The sequence below is a fragment of the Durio zibethinus genome, chromosome 9, assembly GCF_047325235.1.
Source record: "Durio zibethinus cultivar Kanyao isolate XHJ-2024 chromosome 9, ASM4732523v1, whole genome shotgun sequence".
In the NCBI taxonomy this organism is placed as follows: domain Eukaryota; kingdom Viridiplantae; phylum Streptophyta; class Magnoliopsida; order Malvales; family Malvaceae; genus Durio; species Durio zibethinus.
The window spans coordinates 5971827-5991109 of record NC_143170.1 but is presented as its reverse complement, the minus strand read 5'-3'; the positions used below and the strand labels follow the sequence as shown (position 1 = coordinate 5991109).

The window sequence follows — 19283 nt, the reverse complement described above, 5'->3', positions numbered from 1 at the left end:
TCATGGCTCACGTCCTTTTTGGACGTGTATTTGGTCCTTTTACCCTTTTTTGGTTTTTTCGTACGAAAAATTATTAATTATTTAATTTTCATTCATGACAATCTTTAAGTGGCTTTTGATAATTTGCATTTAAAATAAAATATTTAGATTTTAGAATTAATGTAAATTATGTGATAAAAGTACATATAAATATAATTTTCATGATTATTTTGTAATTCATGAATTCATTATATATCTATTTAGTAATAAATTTAAAATACTTATAATTATTTATAAATTTAAATTTTATTTTTTTATATCTTTCAAATATATAATTATATTGAATCTTAACTTGTACACACAATATATATATATTATTCTATCATTTTATTTTATATAATAAATAAAACTTTAACTCAACCTATTAAATTCATTTTTCAAACATAACATTGAATTTTCCTTCTAAATTTGACAAGTACCTCAAAAGGCTTTACCTCCACATAAATATTAATTGGTAATAATTAAAGAAAATATTGTGAAGGCTTTGGAATAAAATAATGAGAGATGAAGAACCCATTTGGTTTTTACAATTGAAATTGAGTTTAATTTGTAATTTTCATAATTTGAAGGCAAACATAATATTTAAAAATATATATTAAATTTTAATTATCATAAATTTATCTTTAATTATAAAAGCAAAAGAAAACTTATGATTACTTTCAATTGTAATTTCTTTCAATGTAATCACAAAAAACAATGAATTTAAGATTTTTCTCTAATTTAAATAATGAAAGCATCACTAGCCACTAGACCCTGATATGACTTCCGAAGTAATCCAACTTTATTTTTTGTTTTTATATGTTTAAATTTATTGAAAATTAAATTTTAATTATTATAATTGAGCGAAACACCTACCAAGTTTCAACAAAATCATTGTTGGCAACTCAAATTTGCCTTCTTTTTTTTCTTTGTCCACGTGAGTCAAATTACGATAAAGTGCTACTACTTTAATTTTAGAGGTGTTTGTCGGGTAGCTGAAATTATATTTACATGATCTTCTGGCAAAATTTATAACCTATGTTGAATATTCCATCTAAATTTTAAAAAAATTGTTAAAAATTTTAATTTTTTTTAATATTTATCACATAAAAATAAAAATTGTTTTATTTCAAACTTTAAATAAGGATAATATCTTTAACTAAATTAAAAATAAAAATATTTTTTAATTTTTTATAAAATATAGTAAAAATTATTATTTCATGTGTAGTATATATTTGGCATTGTCTGCAGTCCAAACCCTCTCTTTCGAATCCAAAATGCATGTGCAATACTTACGCTCGACATAATATTTGATGCTCTCACATTGTGTAAATGCAATGGTAATGTTGGAAATCTATAAAGAAATTTCGAATTTACCATATATTTTCATTTAGGTTAGTTTATATAAATTTAATTTTGAATTTCCTATTTCTTTTATATACACTAAAATAAGTAAACTGTTAATGAAACTTTAGCTTAATGATAAAAAAGAGGTCTTATATCCCTTAAATCTTAAGCTCAAATTATTATTTTAATTAAATTTTATGTTGAATTTATTTAGTTATGTTCTAATTTATTCGTTGACTGTTTAACAATTTTTTATATATAGATGTAATGTTTGATTATAATTATAATTTTTTTATAATTATAATTTCATAAAAAAATAAAATAAGTAAATTGCATAAATGCAACCAACTTTTAGTAAAGGCCAATGAAGAAATAAATTGAATAGCCAGGGACGGCCTCAATTAGAATTTAGAAGTTTTAATAATATAAGGCGAACTATCAATTTTTCACCTTATTTTTTATTATTTATTTTATGAGTGACTTCCATACTCTACTTCAACTACGCATTTGACATTGGAGCTATTTCATCTGTATTCTTTAATTTGATGCATAAACCTTTTGCTTTAAATTCTTTTTTTTTTTTTATAGATTTTACATTCATTGCTTTAAATTCGTTTCTATATATCAAGGTAAAATTGAAATAGTAGCACCTCCGATTTATCTCTGCCAAATAGTGATATGATATGTCAATAGAGCATTTAATTTTTTATTTTAATAATCAAAATTTAAATTTTGATAATTTTAAATAAAATACTAAAAAATCGAAAAGTTTTTGGTGGCTATGGAATTTGATTTTAGTGCCATTCTCTTTCACTTGTAGTTAGTGGATTGAGCAACTTGCTCAATATTTCAGGCTAACTAAAATGAAAAGACAAAAGTGTGGAGTTATTCTTTGTTGTTGGTTTCAAACTTTATATATATATATATATAGATATATATATTATTAAATCTCATCCCACCTTTAGGTCTAAGAATAACATTTTACTTGAGTGACTTTTAAATTAATTGATATATTATTAAAATTAATATTAAAAAGTTACGAATTTAAAAAATTTTATATATATAATTTTTTTAATTAAATAAATATAAAAGTAAGAAATTCAAGTGTAAATTAGGAATTAAAAAATATATAACATCTTAATTTGCTTAGCAAAAATATTGGCTACTTAATAAACACGCAGCAAAAAACTTAAAAAAAAAAAAAGGGGGGGGGGGGGGGGGATGAGATGGGGATCTTTTGTACAAAAGCTTGGGGGTAAGATGCTGAAACCAAGAAATGGAGAGTGGAGAGGACAGCATGCATCAATACGAAGTGCGAACAACTGGTTGGTCATCTCTGGCAATCATGTTCATGGACCATCTTTTTTAGAGGATTCATGGTTCCTTCCCTTCACCGAAAGGCCCCAACAATGTAGTAAAAAATTTTAGTTGATTATTTCTAAAATTAATTAATATATTATTAAAGTTGATATTTAGAGATTGTGAGTTTAAAAAAAATTATACACATAATATTTTTTTTAATAAAAAAATAATAGAGTAAGAAAGTTTAAGAATAAATTAATTTTTTTTTTAAATATAGTATAAAATTTTAAAAAATTAAGATCAACTCTTAACAATTTTAAATATATAAAAAAAAAAAATTCAAGCAACTTAATCATAGAGTATACAATTTTTTTAGTTCAAAATTAATGAACTCAAAATTTAATGCCATTACAGTCAAATTCATTTTGGTTTAAGGGATAATATGGCGTAGATAGTAAATATACATCATTGAAGAACTATTTTGTTAATTTTATAGTAATATAGAATGCCACATGGGGCATGCATATTCATTTAATTGGAACAATAATATCGCAATCAAATTGCTGCTGGATTGTTGGTTTGATTGTGACATCCAATATTGTTGATGTGGCAAATAATTTGATAAGTTCTTTGTTTTTGGCATAAAACCGTAATTGCTGTACATTCCCGATGTCGATAGAGTAAAATCACATGACCCATGAACAACAAGTGACTGGGATGTTTACGCATTTATAACCATGCACATGCATAAAATTTCATTAGGGTTAAGAAAAAGTATTTTTGTTGTTAAGAAAAAAAAAAAAGGCCAAAACTTCAGCCAATCGATAGCATTGAGATATTGTCCGAGTAAAGACAAAACAGGCACACCATTACTGTAGCTTGAAATTCAAAACTGCTACTCATTTCCCCCTTTTGCAACATGTGATATACATTTTTCTGTTACCCAAAGGGAAAGGCGAAAAAATGTTTAGAGATGCTAACCTTTTTTAATTTGGTACCTAAAAAGCATTCAGAAAAGTATTAAAAAAGTAAAATTCAATATTTAATTTAATCAATTCATATAAATACTCTTAAGATATAATATTTTAAAATTTTAAAATTTAAATCTCAAAATTCGTAATATCTTCTTTTATTTTTAAACTTTGCCCTCTTTGTATCAAATTGAAATTTTAAAAAAGTGGATATATTTTACCTAGATTCAACTAAGTAAGACTAAAACAGCTAAATACTTTTGCTTTTTTTAAGGGAATTTGCTTAATTAATTATGCTGATGGAAAAGAGAGATCTATCCTTGTTTTGTGAATAGGAAAGGAAATTTGGTGCTAGTTTTATGTTTCAAATGGAATTGAGGATTGTGATCCATTTTGAATTGCACATTGTTTTCAACAAATCATTATCATTGATACCAAATATGATGCGATGAAGATGTCGTTTCTGCACTGCTTCATCGTTGCCTACGCCATTTGCAAAATTTTTTAATTTGTTCATCTCTCCGTATCAAGTGCATTTCCTAATGTTAACAGACAATCCCAGCTGTGGTTTTATAAATCCAAAATCTCCTGTCGCAATGTCATAACCTAACCTTTTATTAAAATGAGAAATCCCTAAATTATTCACGGAACCATAATTATTGCTTTTTTTTTTTAATGAATATCAATTATAATTAGAACAATAAAAATGCAAATACTAGCTTTTTTACCATACACGTAACATAGCATTAATCAATAATACAATTTTAAATGCGAATTTAAATTTTCAAATTACCATAAAAAAAAGGAGGGGTTGATACATGCTCTATCGTTTTCAGGTCTGTGAAATTTTATTTTATTAATTAATAATTTAGAATGAGATTAATTAGAGATGTGGTGTAAAATGATTGATGTTTTATTAGAATATTTTATCTGGCAGGAGCATTCCCACCATCCATCCAAAAACAGCATGAAGTCAAAGCCTAGCCAGTAGCCCCTACCCTCCTCAGACTCGACCCTCGAAAACTTTAAAAATGGGAAATTAAAAAGTAGGAGGATCGTATGATTCTATAAAGTGATTAAATTTTATGTAACTAAAGTACCCCACTAGATCGAAGAAGCAAACTCCAAGAACTTTTACTCGAGTAAGCCATCCACTAAGCATGGCATGGTCATGCCATCATCACTCGCACTTTCTCTATTTCATATTAACACACATCATTAGCTTCGTTAAATTATTATAATTACTACTATTATCATAAACCTCACGTCCTGCCTGTTTCAACAAATTTATAATAATACTCTGGCATGCATGCATAAAAATATATATTTTTTATAATAATAAAAACTCTTTCAGGATCAGTTGAGGTTGCGGTGTGATCTAATCCAATGGGTGATGGGTCAGGCTCATTAGTCATTATTATTTTGCTTTTCTTGTGCTTCTTATTCTGGTTTAAGCCAGACCATATATAGTTTTAGTTATAAATTCTTCATAACACTTAACCATATTTCAAAGAATTAAGTTTGGCTTACGGTAATATATTTCTGTCATAACGTAATACTGAATAATTGAAGAAAACTAAAGATTGGAACCGGCAAAGAACAAACGAAAGAAAAAACTAAGAATAGAAAAATCCTTGGAGAAATGATATTACACATTCAAAGCCCTTTCTGATTTCTTTTTTCAAATAAGTTTCCAGCTGTTGATGTGTTGATGTAACGATATATTCTGCAGTTCATCAGTCGGAGGCATGATGTGCAATGGTACAGCATAAAGTTTTACTTTTTTATAAGAAAAAATTTGGAGATTGGTAGATTATTCAATTTTTTAAGTTAAGATAAAATATATTATATCTGATAATTTAAAATAAATGATTATAAATCATATATTTTAGATGATCCTAATAAATAATTATCAATAAAATTCAAACTCAAAATTTATTTTTAAAAAATAAACTTTAACCAATTGAATCAATTACTTATGTTTCAACTTCAAATAAATAATGAAGGACATTGGATTTGTTGCTGATTGCTTCCTGACTGGCTCGTGCCATGAAATGAAGTGCTTGAAAGCAATGGTAATTAGGTTTGAGAGATTTAATTAGTATTATATTAAAATTTAATTTTTTTATTAATTTATTTTATTATATTATTAATATAAATATATATAATGTACTAAAATATCTTACAAAATTATAAATTTTATTAATTTATAAACAAATGTTCAAAGAAACATAATATATCAAAAAAATAATTTTACTTAAAATTATGAACGATTTTTTTAAATATATATTTTTTCAAAATAAGTAAAAATAAAATATACCATTAAAGGAATAAAGTTAAAACTTTGAAATTAGAAGTTATGATGTTTTTTAAAATTTTATAAAGTGATTTTAATCTAATTTTTGTATTGAAAAAACTGTATGTTAACTGGAGAAAAAGATTAAAAGTAAAATTAAAAATGAAGATTATACGAAGAGAAGTTGTAGTTGATTAAAAAGAAAAGAAAAATATATTTTATACTTAATTATAAATTTAAAATCTTTACGAAGAAGCTAACATTTCAACAAAAAAAAAAAAAAAGTCTTACGAAGCAGCTAAAAATTAATTTGAATTTTATTAAATTGATATGATTGTGATTTAATTCCTATAACAAATTTATTAATTTTTAAAGATTTAATTAGTAAATAATGATTAATTGGTATAATAATATGATTTTAATTATTTTTTAATTACAATGCATAAAAATAAGTTAAAGGCTAAATAAAAATAAATAATAGAATGTTTGGTTTAAAGGGTGAATTTAATATATATTATGAGGGTTTAAAATTTTGGCCCCCTCTGGCTTGTATTGAGGGCCGTCCTCTTATATGAGGAACAACAAACCAAGCAAACAAAAAAAGTGAACAGACACTTAGAAAGGTGCTATACCAAGTGCTTATTGCTTAACAGATTAAGCATAGGTCCCCACAGCAAGCAGGATGTGGGAGAGATAAGAAAAATTTTGAGTCTCTGAGAACACATCAAATCAAAATAACTCATGCATACATGTTGAGACATTATTTCAATCCAAAACTTAAACTGATGGATTTTCGTATCCTCCGTATATAAGTGTATATATATATATATATATACACACCACTCTATATCCTACTTTTAAAAAGTATGAGATATCACACTCACATGTAAATCTCAACACAAGAAAAAATGTCCCTTCAAGCCAGAAAATTCCTCATGGGATATTATTTGCCTAGCTCTTGGTAACAATTATCATTCGGAAGTGCACGAATAGTGATAGCCTGGAAATGTCATTCACATTATTTTCTTTTGAGATTGTTGTGAGTAAGCCATGACACAACACAATGACAAAGAAAACTCCAAAGCAATAATAGAATGACTGGACTCAATTGCAGGCCACATAAATGACAACAAACAGAAAGAGAATAGACTCACCGCATTAAAAGAATAGGTGGGCGGTTGCCACTGGTAAAAAAGAATGTGCTTGACTCTTAACACTTTTGTCAGTCGGTGGATGCAGATGGTATAATAATACCCTTTAGTGGTAGCTTGTGCGTGGGGCAAAATAATAGAAGGTTGGCCAAATGGAAAGTTGGAAAAAGAAAATAGAAATGACAGAGAGTGAAAAGAACCGAGGCTCGAACACACACCTAGATACACTAACCAACCACTTCAACAAGACAACAACAAAAATCACTAATGAGAAAGTAGTTTGAATTTGATTCTATCTGGTAGTTCTTGGCATTTAATATGTAAATTTGAGAAGATGGAAAATTTTTGTCCCAAAATGTCCATGATTTGTTCACAGATAATAAAAATGATCAGTAACATTTCAATCTAACAATATTAATATTTGCCTCCTTGTTGAAGATGAATTATATATCCCACGCTCACGTGCATGAACTATGGCCGATGATCAAGATCCAATAAAATATGTTGGATTGAACAATGGCAATTGGCAACCATTAATTTGATCCATTCTTTTATTTATCGGTATTACCTTGGCTTCCAGAGCCCTAGGCTAAAGGTCAGGAGTCAAGACTCAGGTGGGCTCATTAGAGCCCAAATTTGAACATAATACATTGGAGTATTGTGTTCAACTACCCCATTAGCCAGGACTGACTGTCCCATCAGCCACGTGAACGAAATGGGTTCAAATTGAAAGAGATTATCACTGTAACTCAAATCCAAAATGAACTTTTTATACAGAAGTAAAAAAAAATTTTGAATTATTGATTTTTTACATGTACAAGAAATTCTTTAATATTATAAAATCTTACAGTTAGCTTATAAATAAATCTGTAAAGGATAATTTTCCAAAAATTAAAAAAAAAAAAAACTAAGAATTACAAGTTGGTAGAAATTTGGTAATGTCACCCATGCTGAGGCGGCAGGCAATGACAGACAAGTTGGACACAACACCCACTCTGCCTTTCTATCTATGTGAGAGAATCCGACAATATTTTACATTTCCATATAGACGATACATGGGATTCCCATATTATCCAATTCTAATTTCATCGTACGCAAAACAAAGTGAAAACAAAACGATTAAAGGCTTGAAAAGGAAAAAAATGAAATCCTGATTTTGTGAGTACTTAGAAACGATAAAAACCTGTAAGTTTGGGTGCTTTGCTGGGGGGGACATTGCACTGAAACCCAAAGCTAAAAGACAAGAAATGACCGAGAACCCCAGAGAATTATTTTGGACACTGACAGGTCAACTCTTGGCCAATTCCTGGAACATAGTACGAAACTCAGGTCAGATCATCTCTGAAAACCGATAGTTAGACTTGGATCTACCCCCTCATTTAAATCATTGATTCTGAGTTTACCTTAAAGAATTCTGAGTTCTTTTTTGTTTCTTTTGTCTGAAAAGAAGAAAAATGCACTGTAAGGTATCCAATAGTATGGTTTCAAACATGGTATTTCGAACACGAATCTCTTCATTGTTGATCTCCATGTTCGCCACTATTGCTTCTTTTTATGTGGCTGGCAGGTTACTTCTCTATTTATTATCAGACCCATCTTTTTAATTGTAATGTAAATTCATTTTATATATACTGATTAGAGATCCTTCCTTTTTCATTTATTGATATGAAATTTTTATTTTATGGTTTTTTCTGTGGAATTTAGATTATGGCAGGATGCAGAAAACAGGGTTTATTTGATAAAGGACCTTGATAGGATAAGTGATCTGGTGAGAATTTTTAGACATTTAGCCTGGTATTTAGATTTTACTTTTTGACTTTGGAATTTAGCTGTTTTTTGTGGCTATCATTTATCATATTGGCTTTGTCACTTAGTCTTTAATTTTATAATTGTTGAAAAAGGGAATTTAGTTAATGAGTGACCATTTCATTTCAGGGACAATCCGCTATATCAGTGGATGATACTTTGAAAATCATAGCCTGCAGGTAACAAAGGAAACTATTGGTTTTTGTTTGTTATGAGTATTAACTTTTATCTGTTACAATGAGAATCTGTATTGCAATATTGATATACTATAGAATATCATTTTTCTTATTAGGGAACAACAGAAGAAATTATCTGCCTTGAGATGGACCTTGCTGCAGCTAGACTAGAGGGTTTACTTCAAAGCGTTCATCAGATACTGATGGAGCTGTATCAAAGAGAAGGCCACTTATAGTAATAGGAGTTCTAACAAGATTTGGACGTAAGAAGAACAGAGATGCAATACGGAAGGCATGGATGGGAAGTGGTATGAACTTTTTGACTTTCTGTCAGCTCATTCGTTCATGTGTTCTCTATTTGGTGAGATTTTATTTCCTTGAGTGGATTGGTGTGTAAGGCATTTAATTCTTGTTGGAAGGACAAAAAGGTTGGCATATAGAAGAATCAATCTCTTTCAGTTTTAAAAGGAAAGTGGAGAAATGGAGATCATTGTGTTTTCTGCTTGAATGCTTGTTTCTGTAATCAGTCCCACGTGTAGCTAATGTCTTAAGTATAACCGTATAAGGGCACAAATTAGACATATGCATATTCTTTTGAAAATATATATGCCAACGGGGTTGGTTGAGTTGGCAAGGTTTGAATTCTTTGCTATAAAGCTTAAGTTCAAGTCCTACTGCCAGCAGTCCCCCTTGGTGGGCGATCTATAAAACCACTTTGAGACCTGATCTGCTTGGCCCTAGAATAAGGAAGCCACCCCTCCCCCTAAACTTTTTTGTACCAAAAAAGAGTGAAACATGTATGTTGTCTAATTAATAAAAAAAAAAATGAAACATGTACGCTGTCTAATTAATCTTGCATTTATACTGAGAGACAGTGAGATTGATGTGAGAATGACTTGATATTTTTTTGTTGGGGGATGAAAACCTGAATGTTTATTTTACAGGTGCAACTTTGAAGAAAATGGAGAATGAAAAAGGCATAGTTTCAAGATTTGTCGTTGGAAGAAGGTATAAATTCCACTTTCAATTTTTTTATCTTCTTTTTCTAGGGATCCTTGCAAAATTATCAAGATGGTAAGCTAGAACTCATTCTTAAGTTGCATATTTTTGCAGTGCAAACCATGGGGACAGTTTGGACAGGAGTATTGATGATGAAAATAGGCAAACAAATGACTTCATCATTCTTGTAAGTTAATGGAACACTCCTTATCCGACTATTGATTTGAGAAGTCAGTTGAAAACAAATGACATCTTGTTTCAAAATGTTGGTTATGAATTCAACTATATGATCATTTCTATAATTTCATTAACAGGACCAAGTGGAGGCACCTGGGGAGCTTCCAAAGAAGACCAAAATGTTTTTTGCTCTTGCTGCAGACAGATGGGATGCTGAGTTTTATGCAAAAGTCAATGATGATGTTTATATAACTATCGGTTAGTATCACAATAGATGGATAACCTAAGATTTTTCTTGACCCCCTCCATCAACTATGTGCATCAATATGAAGTTGAAAGAATCCTATACAGAGTTGTCAAAGTTATAGCACTTCGTTTATGTTATCAAATTGTTTCACTTGGTTACTTGATTTAGAAAACAACTTAGCTAAATCTTTGTGAGGTCAAATTCACAATGATGATTCTCTGAGATGACCCTATACAGTAGATGAAAACCATTTTCTAAGATCATAAGCTGTTCTAAGTGGCAAATACCACAAAATCAACATACTAGAGATTTTGCTTTTAAATATATTGATTGCAGATGTTAGTAAAAAGTGAGAAAGCTGTTGAACAGTGTAACTATGGGCTCACTGTATGAATATCTGTCAATTTATTAGGTGCACTCTTTGTGTTATTCTAATGTTCTGCTATCATCTTCAAAGGTGAACAAGGTTTCGGTTACAAGATTTGTTTCATTATTGTGGTATCCTAATCTTGCCATGCCTTCACAACATATGAACTTGACGTTTTCCAGATGCCTTGGGAGCTACACTTACATTTCATCTAGACAAACCTCGTGTTTATATTGGCTGTATGAAATCAGGCGAAGTTTTTTCTGAACCGTGAGTTTGGCTTAGATATTGGATTTTGGATTTACAGTTTAGGATATATGAGTTTGATATTTACTTGAATAACCTTTATTTCTTCAGTTCTTCTCATGCTTGCGAATCTGGATATTGGCAGGAACCATAAATGGTATGAACCAGAATGGTGGAAGTTTGGTGATAAAAAATCGTAAGTTTTGCTGCCACTGATTTCATCTTCTAGGACAATTAGAGGAAAGCATCCGTGACTAATCTAATTTATGCTTTTTACTGATATACGGTTGATAAAATCTCATGGACCATTATCTTTTAATAGTATTTAGTTGTTTGCTTTTCTTAATTTGAGTGCCGAAACCTTCATTTGTTGAAATGAGGTTCAAATCTACAGCTGTCTTATTTATGGACACAAAAACTTGGAATATGTTTCTAATACTGGTTGTTTACTTATGTTGATATTTGTTTTCCTAGTACGGACCACTTTTAAAATATTTTTGGGTGTTCAACAGATACTTTCGCCACGCTTCAGGTGAAATGTATGTCATATCAGGAGCTTTGGCTAAATTTATTTCAATAAATAGGTCAAGTCCTTTTCTCTTTGGTGCTACCATTTCATAAGTTATGCCATTATAAATCAAGAAGTTGATCCTAATTTGTGTACTGCAGATCTCTTATGCGCACCTATGCCCATGATGATGTCAGTGCTGGATCCTGGTTTATAGGACTTGATGTCAAACACGTAGATGAAGGGAAGTTTTGCTGCTCGTCTTGGTCAACAGGTCTGTCTGTCTGTCTGTCTCTCTCTCTCTCTCTCTCTCTCTCTCTCTCTCTCTCTCTCTCTCTCTCTCACACACACACACACACACGCACACACGCACACCCCCACCCACCCACCGAGCACCTCGCTTTCTTTCTTAAATAGACTGTTTAAATCATACATTTGATGGTATGTAATGTATTAATGTGGATACTAATATCCAAATTTTACTGCAAAGAACAAGTAAAAAAAAGAAGTATTATATTTTAACATTTCAGCTATAATGTCCTGTATACGTTATTAATGAACGGTTTAAGGTATAGACATCCCAAAATGAGAATGTTCTTCCAGATAGATTGATTTGGCTCTTTCTTGGGTAACTAACATGTTTCTTTTTGTTTCCTCTGGCTGTGGTTTCAGGATCTATTTGTTCTGGAGTTTGAATTTATTTACTGATACTGGAAAGTAAATATAAACCTGATGCAATGTGATAGGATGTATTTTATTTCCGAACAGTCAGTCTGCTCAATATGAATTTGATACAGAAAGAATTGCGTCTCAAATTTTGATAGGGCTTCTTGCTTGGGCAATAGAAGTTGTCTTGACCTCCATTGGAGAACCCTTTAGAGCAGAGTTTGAAAATGACACAGTGAAAGGCTCATAGAGTTAATAATAGTAGTTTAAGAGGGTTAAATGATTCCTTCTTCCATTTATTTCATCTTTAGACTTCTAAAATGTACAAGTTAATTCATTTATTAAAAGAAGACGTGTGATTTATTCTTAAGTTGATATCATTTGGATTAACCAAATTCTCACATCTTTCTTTCACATGTCCTGCGCTTGAAATTTAACCATCCAAAATTATATTTGGAGACGGGCCAGTAGACAGTAACTTATAAAAGTATCTGATTCTCCAGAACAATGATATGGAGTAACACCACATCCATGCATAAGATTAACACCAAAGAGGAAACAGTGATAATAATAATTTTTTCTTTTATTAGAGGGGACAAAATATCATAGAATGAATATTTGTACAATCTGTTTCAAAGCAGAGAAAAACACACAAAAAATAATGGTATCACATAATCACTCCAGTTTTCACTCACATAAAAACTATTTAAGTTTGTATAATCCTCATGATGAGCTGTTAAGGAAATGTGCCAATGCCTTGTCTGTATCATTGTCATACATGATTAAGGCTTCAGCAACATTGTTTGATGAGAATCCCATTTCTCGCAGTAGGTTGAAACCATTGACAAATTCCCGAACCTAAGGATGGAAAGAAACAAAATAAATAAATAGCAAAAGACATTCTTTAATTAGCTTTTTGAAAATCAAAGACCAAATGCCAACTGCAGATCTGGAAGAATTGATGAAACTTAATGAAACTACTCAAGCTAAACGTCAAGCACTGGGACAATTTTCCCTCATAACAAGTCTTGCTTGTTTCTGTGCATCAATGACACAAAATTCAGGAAACTAACTCCTCTCATCAAAACCAGTCACTTTCCTAGAACATTACATTACTGAGCCCAAAAAGAGTAACTAAATAACTGGAAGGAATTCTAGCATGCAACTAAACCAAAATTAATTTCTAGTCTCTGTTAATCAAAGAAATGCAGGTAGACAGGAGCCTCAATCTTAAGCATAAAACATATGTACTAGAAGACGTTGCGGGGGTGGTGGGCAATCAAATCCAACCTACAATTACAAATGATTACATCACAAGGAATGCTTCGAAGTATATCCAACCAAGTTCTATGTTAGGACTACAATTAATCCATGCAAAAGGTTTTCAAGTAAAATCATCAGGTGTTCCAACTACATGGGTGCAGTAACAAAAGTTATTACACAACAATTAACATACCTTGGTCGGATTGTCTCCATAATTTGCAACTGCAACCGTAACAGCGTCTCGGCTGAGCCCAGAAGCAATGTATTTGCTCACCACAGGATCGGAATTTGAACCCTGAACATTTAAATATATATTTTTTTCTTTTAACGACAAACCTTTAAAAGCCCAACAAAATATGGACTAATTTCGTTAAAACAAAATCATACTCCAAGTCATCACAGATAAACCATCGTACAGACAAGTTACAAGGTTAATGAAAGATTTAAAAGTAAGTCTAAATCTCTATCCGAATTAAGAATAAACGTACCGATGAAGAAGTTGATTCGATAGGTTTCGAAGGAAGGTTTTCCAAGCCAAGCCTGCTCCAATTCATGCTTTCCTTGTCTGCTTCAGCCAAGATTTTCCTCTCAAACTCGAAATCAAACTGGAAATTGCTTCGAGGAATATCCCCAACTTGCGGCGACAACATAGGCTGCAAAAACAAGAGATCAATGTATAGGATAGCTCTAACAGCGTAACCTATTTCTATGTTAAAACCCAAAAAGAAGCGACTGAGATCGCTTACCGGAGGAGTAATCCGATATTCAGGTTTCAAAGCAACCCTAATTCCCAAGCCAGCTGCCATAAATAAAATGAAAATAAATAAATTCGAATTTATCAAATTTAAAAATCAATAATAGTATAGAAACTATTTTTCTTAGGGGAGAGAGTTTACAGGAGGAGGAAGGAGAAGAGGTCTGGCGGAAAACGGAGGTGTGCGGTGCGGGAGGGACTACGGTGTGAGCGGGTTGACCGATCTTTGGGTACAATGAAGGTCCGTACATCGGATGGCTAGATGGCATGGATGATGATGATGATGAAATGGGTTGTTGCCGGTACGTCGGGATTTGGGCGTTGTATGGTGGACCTGTTCTGCTCCTGAAATCGTAATCCATTTGCGAAGTTGGTTAGAGGTTGAGGTAAGTCGCAAGGGAGGGGAATATCGGGAGGGAAGGAAAAGCAGTCCTGAGATGGAATTAGAAAAAATCAAAGTCTTCTTTTCGGAGTTTTCACGTTTGCTCGGAAGATCTGACTATTGGGTACACGCGGTCGTGGGAAAAAATTATAAAAAAGGATTAATATTAAAAATATTTAATATCTTATTTTAATTTAAAAATTTTTAATAAAATATTTGAATTATAAATTTATTAATTAATATAATATTTTAAAAATTATTTATTCATCACATATTATTTAAAATTAATTATATTAAAAATAAATATTATATTAATTAATATATTCATAATTTAAATATCACATTAAAATTATTTAAAATTTAAATATTATATTAAATACTTTATTAATAATTTAAAAATTATTCATTGTATTAACCTATTAAAAACAAAAATTGTACTACCGACAATATTTGTGTGTGAAAAGTATTAAACAAATATGGACATACTGATCATATTATATAAAATATTATATTTATATTATATTTTATATAAAATTTACGTGTTATAATTTGTATTGATAAAAAAATATAAAATATAATTTTTTAATTTTATTAAATTTATTTATAATTTTTTTAAAATTATAAGTCATGTTATCTCTATACATTTTATTTATATCATTTTTTTATTTTATTATCATGTTTTAAATTGTCATATCTACACAAATATAATTTTGTGTGCTGTAAAAGTGGATTACATTTTCTTTTCCTAAAGTCATAGTATTAGTTTTATAAAAAGTTAAAACATTTTTATAAAATAAAACTAAATAACATCATTACTCCTTAAAATTTGAAGGACATACACGAACTTACCAACTGACATCAACTTACACTTAATATCAAAATTATTGTTCAAATTGAATGATCAAAACATTATATGTTTATAAGTTTGAAAATCAACAAATGATATTTGAAAATATATAAACCAAAATTATATGTGATCTAAAATATAAAGACCGTAAATGTTATTTACTCTAAATAAAATATTACTCCGCTCTATTAACGGGGTGGGAGACTGCATACGGCAGGCCTCTTCTTAGCAATCAAAACCTGCTGAATTGGGAGACATTTGAATCACAATTCATCCATACATTAAGACAGTTTTTTAGCTTCTTTTCATGTAACAATATTGGCAGGTATGTACGCAGAGCCATTGATACATGGCCACCACAAATTTGAATAATATAAACTGAAGAGCATGAACTAACTATGAATGTAGGATATAAGTCATTCTAACACAACATAAGGTAGTATAGAGAGTTGCACAACGAGTCACAAGTCGAATATATGGTCATTTCCAAACAAGGCAGCATTGAACTGTCTGGTGTTCGAGTCAACCCCATCCAGAGCAGAACCTAACCAATCAAGCCACTGTGTTGGGCTTGGATTTTCACTTCCCTCTACCCATTCTGAGGTCATATCAATATCGCCAAACTGATTGAGGTCAGCTTCCATGGACCTTGTTCTCATCTGTCTTGCCAACCTGAGATTGTAGTTAATATACGCAAGATCATTCAATGTTTCCTTGTCAATCTTATTCCTCTTTTCAGAGTGAATCTGTTGAAACGTGCTCCAATGCCTCTCAAAAGTAAAAGTGCTGCAAACTTGACTAAGAATTCTAATAGCAACCTGTTGTAACACAGGTGCTGAGTCCCCAAATTGCTCCCACAAGAGCCCTAGAAGAGATAAATGTAGACACAGTAATAAACTAGTGTCTCTTATGCAAATAATCCCCGAAGAATAACAGCTACTATTTCATGGGATAGAATGATGTATTTCAATAAGTGAACTGCCTCAATTTCCTAGGAAAGGAGGCAAATTTAAAGGGCAAAGAAAAAGCAAAAGGCAAGGGGCTGCTCATGCACACATAGATGCCCAAAAAGGCAAGCAGTTGCCTGATAGAAAACTGTATACATACCCAGAGAAACTGTATCCCGGGCCTCCATTGCTAGATTACAAGCGAACATCCCCTTTGCCCTTGTAAAACTAAAAATTTGATTGGTGATGTCACGCCGTAACTCAGGTGTGGGAAGTGGTTTCTCCAGAACCTTGAAGAAGTCTTCTTTTATAGATCCAAGAAATTTTATTTCCGGATTATACTGGATACTCGGATTTAAAAATGCCCCAGCTGAATGTAAAGGTAAATGAAGTTGGTCCCTCCACTTTCTCTCAACTATGTCCAAAAATGTCGTGCACTTACTTTCATCCATTATATAGCATGTCCTTATTGATTCCTTGGCTCTGGTCATTAGTTCATATATAGAACCAACAGTAGGTTTCCCTCCAGATACTTCCCTCAACACTTTCAGAAAAGGCTCAGATATGGCCACACATTCTCCTACTGCCCTCCAAAAGTCATTATCCTCCACAGTGATGATGCAAGATATCCTCTGTGGTTTATTTGCATATGAGTTAGTAGAAACTTCAGGGCTATTGAACATATGCTTCAATCTTGATCTCTGTTTCAAGATTGATTGCAATGATAGAAAGCTGGATACAAACTTTGTTATCCCGGTTCTTATGAGCTCCTGTCCTCCAGTGAACTTCTTCATTAAATCAAGTATTGATGCATTGTTGTATGAAACTTAGATAACGTTTGTGCTTGTAAGATACATCTGTTCACGCAATCTACCTTGGAAAATTCTTCCAAGATCAGATTCAAACATTGAGAAGCACAAGGAGACACAAAAATGGTTCCATAATTCTGCAAAATATGGCTTGAAATACCAGTATAGTTGAAACCACTATCCATGATAATTTGCATAACAGTTTCCGGGCCAAAATCTTGAATAACAGAATCAAATAAATCAGCAAGGCACTTTGTGTTCTTAAAATATGAGGCATCTACAGACTTGTGGAAAAAGGCCCTCGAGGGCAATGAAATTAAGAAGTTGATTAAAGCTCTAGATTTATTGTCAGTCCATGTCTGCAATGATGGTACAACCAGTAGTAGCCCATTCTTTCTCAGTATGTTTTGATTGCAAACGCACTTCAGATATGATCCTTTCCAACCCCATCATCTTCAAGGTTTCCACAAATGAACCTGTAAATCCAGGACCATATTTTCCAACTGCATCAATCAATGCTTGATAGGGCGAAGAACAAGCCACACTAAAGTCCAACGTATTCTCAAAAAAGAACAAAGCAATGCTTCTCTCCACATTTTCTTGGTTGCTCAATGTGGAAGGAGCAATTGGTGAGACGGTAGGGAAAACTTTTGCCACAGGAGATGATGCCTCTAAAGTACTAATTTTACTACTAGTAGATATATATATCTCCAGGAGACCTAGCTTCAGCTGTCTTCTTCTTCACACTAGATGTTTCTTTAATCTCCTCTTTGTACGAGATAATAGTTCTAACCCTATCAGTAACATCATTTGTAACTTTAGTACAAGGGTTGACATAGATGATAACCTACTAATCCCACTCCCACCATTCAAAATTCTAAGGCAGAATTTGCATCTAACTTTACTTCCATCTAATTTTTCAGCATATTCCCAACACACATCTTTTTCCCGAACCACTGCCAATCAAGTGTACACAATCATCATTTACTCTGTCATTTATGACTATGCAATCAAACTATAATTGACAATTGAAGCAGATTATTTCATTCAAACAAGCAAATGCAAATGCAAATGTAAATTATATACATATATATATATATATATATAGAAAATTTGGACTTACTGATGATGGTGGGAAACGACTTCCAAATTTTCCAATTCAACCTACAAAAAGAAAGCAAATTCAAAAGAAAAATCACGTTAAGTAGCTCATCAAACATCAGATAGTCAAATTTTCAAATAAAGCAAATTTGATGTTTTCATGTTTTTCAACATTGTAGTTTAGTTCAGAGCTCCATGCTCAAATCTTCAACATTTTTGTTGTTGGGAATATTGACTCAAATCCCATAAGAGATTTGTTAAAGATTTGTTTGAGATTTGTCAGATATTGCTTGATGGACAAGAAGACTTGCAAAAAAAAAAATTCCAAGAGAAAGAGGATTCTTAATAGGTAAGTTTGACTTGCAAGAGAAGAATTCTAAAAGGAAATGGATTCTTAATAGGCAAGTTTGACTTACAGGAGAAGAATTCTAAGAGGAGAGGGATTCTTAATGGGCAAGTTTGTATGGTTATAAATAGGTGAAGTCTCTACAGGGTTAGGTATGAGAAAAAGATGTAAGAGAGTTGTAGGGTTTTGTGGGATAGACACCCCATAGGAGTATTGGGGCTCTACGTCTTATGGGTGTATATGTTTGTTTGTGAGTGGACTAAAAGAGATTGAGAGGGTCCACATAGGTATGATGTATGAGAGTATATGGGTATGTGTTTGGTTATGTTGAAAGGATGCACAAGGGTTTGGGTTTGTGTTTGTTTGGGTTGAGAATACTCCATAGGACTAGAGGAGATTGAGAGTGTCTTATGAGTATTGATTGTTGAGTGAGGTTGATGATTTGATGTATGTTTGTAATTCTCTACAACTAGTGGATCTTGTTTCTCATCCGTGGATGTAGATCAGTTGGACCGAACCACGTTAAATTATTGTTTCTTGTGTGTTTGATTTATTGT

At 31.4% G+C, this 19283-nt stretch overlaps 2 protein-coding genes and 1 pseudogene across 4 annotated transcripts; 1 reads left to right on the top strand and 2 right to left on the bottom strand.

Moving 5' to 3' along the window:
• The first annotated feature begins 7840 nt into the window (after nucleotides 1–7840).
• Nucleotides 7841–12562, top strand: LOC111309476 (hydroxyproline O-galactosyltransferase HPGT1-like). 2 transcript variants are annotated; one of them, XM_089765708.1, is made up of 13 exons: nucleotides 7841–8414; nucleotides 8533–8652; nucleotides 8790–8853; nucleotides 9021–9070; nucleotides 9184–9375; nucleotides 10012–10075; nucleotides 10181–10253; nucleotides 10381–10501; nucleotides 11040–11127; nucleotides 11249–11299; nucleotides 11616–11687; nucleotides 11773–11885; nucleotides 12284–12562. In XM_089765708.1, the coding sequence occupies exons 5-13, from the start codon at nucleotides 9366–9368 to the stop codon at nucleotides 12304–12306; spliced, it is 615 nt and encodes a 204-aa protein (XP_089621834.1). In that variant the 5' UTR covers nucleotides 7841–8414; nucleotides 8533–8652; nucleotides 8790–8853; nucleotides 9021–9070; nucleotides 9184–9365; the 3' UTR covers nucleotides 12307–12562. The 2 variants fall into 2 exon arrangements, with proteins under 2 accessions (XP_089621834.1, XP_022764258.2); XM_022908523.2 differs by lacking the exon at nucleotides 7841–8414 and having other exon boundaries at nucleotides 8431–8652.
• Nucleotides 12563–12839: 277 nt separating this feature from the next.
• Nucleotides 12840–14807, bottom strand: LOC111309487 (uncharacterized). The gene is made up of 5 exons (XM_022908529.2): nucleotides 14437–14807; nucleotides 14287–14339; nucleotides 14029–14193; nucleotides 13734–13835; nucleotides 12840–13135 (listed from the first exon to the last, which is right to left on the bottom strand). The coding sequence occupies exons 1-5, from the start codon at nucleotides 14654–14656 to the stop codon at nucleotides 13001–13003; spliced, it is 675 nt and encodes a 224-aa protein (XP_022764264.1). The 5' UTR covers nucleotides 14657–14807; the 3' UTR covers nucleotides 12840–13000.
• Nucleotides 14808–15478: 671 nt separating this feature from the next.
• LOC111302885 (uncharacterized) lies at nucleotides 15479–18388 on the bottom strand (annotated as a pseudogene). Its single transcript, XR_016345104.1, has 2 exons — nucleotides 16631–18388; nucleotides 15479–16388 (listed from the first exon to the last, which is right to left on the bottom strand). The product of XR_016345104.1 is annotated as an uncharacterized LOC111302885 (transcript).
• Between the last annotated feature and the right edge of the window lie 895 nt (nucleotides 18389–19283).